At 65.7% G+C, this 1,654-nt stretch overlaps 1 protein-coding gene across 4 annotated transcripts in view; it reads right to left on the bottom strand.

Moving 5' to 3' along the window:
- Positions 1–1,654, bottom strand: part of KCNQ2 (potassium voltage-gated channel subfamily Q member 2) — a 50,655-nt gene that overhangs the window by 34,175 nt on the left and 14,826 nt on the right. For all 4 annotated transcript variants that reach the window (XM_024750325.1, XM_024750326.1, XM_024750328.1 and 1 more), the window contains exon 2: positions 195–285. In XM_024750325.1, coding sequence (XP_024606093.1) covers positions 195–285 — 91 coding nt within the window. The remainder of the gene's footprint in view (positions 1–194; positions 286–1,654) is intronic.

Genomic DNA, 1,654 nt, shown 5'->3' with positions numbered 1-1,654 from the left:
CAGCATCACCAACGTGAGGGGGAAGCTGGGAGGGACCCAAAGGCTACCAGGAAGAGCAGGGGCCATGGGTGCCTGGAGGACGGGGGTCCCTGCCGGTGGGCGTCTGGGAGATCAGACCAAGGGGACCGGGGACAGGCTGCCGCCCACGGGCTCCGCCGCCATCAGGCCCGTCTGCGCCGACCCGCGGGACCCACCAGGATGTAGAGCGCGCCCTCCGAGCTCTTCTCGTACTCCTTGATGGTGGAGAACACAGACAGCACGAGGCAGGAGAAGACCAGCAGGAACCTGGGGGCCAGAGCAGAAGGCGGTCAGCCAGGCCAGGCAGCCAGCCGGCGCGGAAAGCACAGGGCAGGGCAGGGCAGGGGCACGCGGCAGCCCAGGGCTCCATGGTGATGCCTGGGCCCAGCGGCTCTGCAGGACGCCCACCACACTCCCCCCGCCGCCCCCACCAATGTCCCTCGCCAACGTCCAACGTCCCTCTCAGAGGGACCACAAACGGGGGACACTGCCTTCCGTGCCGCTGGGCAAACAAGAAATGAGTGAACCGCACAGCCCGTGCCCACGCAGGGCAGCCTGTACGCAGTCACCCATCTCCTCATCCACAGCTGTTTCCTCACCAGGCCCCGAAGTAGACACTTCCTGTCTCCCGGCTCACACCAGCCTCACACACACCGTCCCAGCGACCTTGGCCGCCGGACCTGTGTCTGCAGGCGGTGCTGGCGGGGGCACTAACGGAGCCGGGAGCCGATGGGCAGCAGGTGTCCCGCCAGAGCAGACAGTGCGGGGCTGGGGTCCCAGGGAGCAGAGCCCCTGAGGGCTGAGGACAGCGTCCAGGCCTCCTGAGGCACAGAGCACCTGGTACGGAAAGATGGGCGGGGACCCCACACCACGCCCCTCCCACTTCATCACCACTGGGACACCCCCATCACCCCAAGGAGTCGAGACCACCATCCTCCGTGGTAGTAGTGGAGGAGGGGAGATGAGACCCTTCAGAGCCAAAGCCGCATGGCCCAACCTCAGCCGGGCCACAGCAACAGTGACTCGGGCCCTACCCCGCCCAGCCCAGCCTGCGTCACGGAGCGGCGGCCCCGCCCATGTGCCCCAGAGGCCTGACAGCCAGGCCCAGAGAGGCGCAGACCCACCTCCACATGCAGCCCCCCCCAGAGCGTGGCCCCGAGGATGTCTCCGGACGTGCCCCCAGCTCCAGGGCGGAGGCGCTACGGGGCGGATAACGGAGGCCGCTGGCGCAGACAAAACGCGCGCGGGGAAACGGTCACGTTTCAAAACCTCAATTAATTTCCTTTGCTCATTAGCCAATTTATTCAATTAGCTGAGCCCTGGGGGAAAAAATGTCCAGATGTCTCATGTGCCTTATACTCGTAATTCTCTGCCTGCGGTGGGAAGGAGCCCACATGCCCAGAGAGGATCTGCCAGGGTCAGAGGAGATCCCAGGGTGGTGAGTCAGGACCCCGGGGCCTGGGCAGTGGGAGAGACTGGCAGGATCCCCAGCTCAGCTCAGCACTGGACGCGGGAGCCGGGGGGACGCATAGCATGGTGGGCTTCCCTGTGGAGGTGTTCACAACGCTGCAGGATGAAGAGCTGGTGGGGCCAACAGGGAAGAGAAAGTGTTCCTGGCAGAGGGAAGGGCAAGTGG

Source organism: Neophocaena asiaeorientalis, unplaced genomic scaffold, assembly GCF_003031525.2.
Source record: "Neophocaena asiaeorientalis asiaeorientalis breed wild unplaced genomic scaffold, Neophocaena_asiaeorientalis_V1.1 scaffold606, whole genome shotgun sequence".
NCBI lineage: Eukaryota > Metazoa > Chordata > Mammalia > Artiodactyla > Phocoenidae > Neophocaena > Neophocaena asiaeorientalis.
Note: the sequence above shows the minus strand (reverse complement) of the source record. Positions and strands in the feature narration are given on the sequence as shown.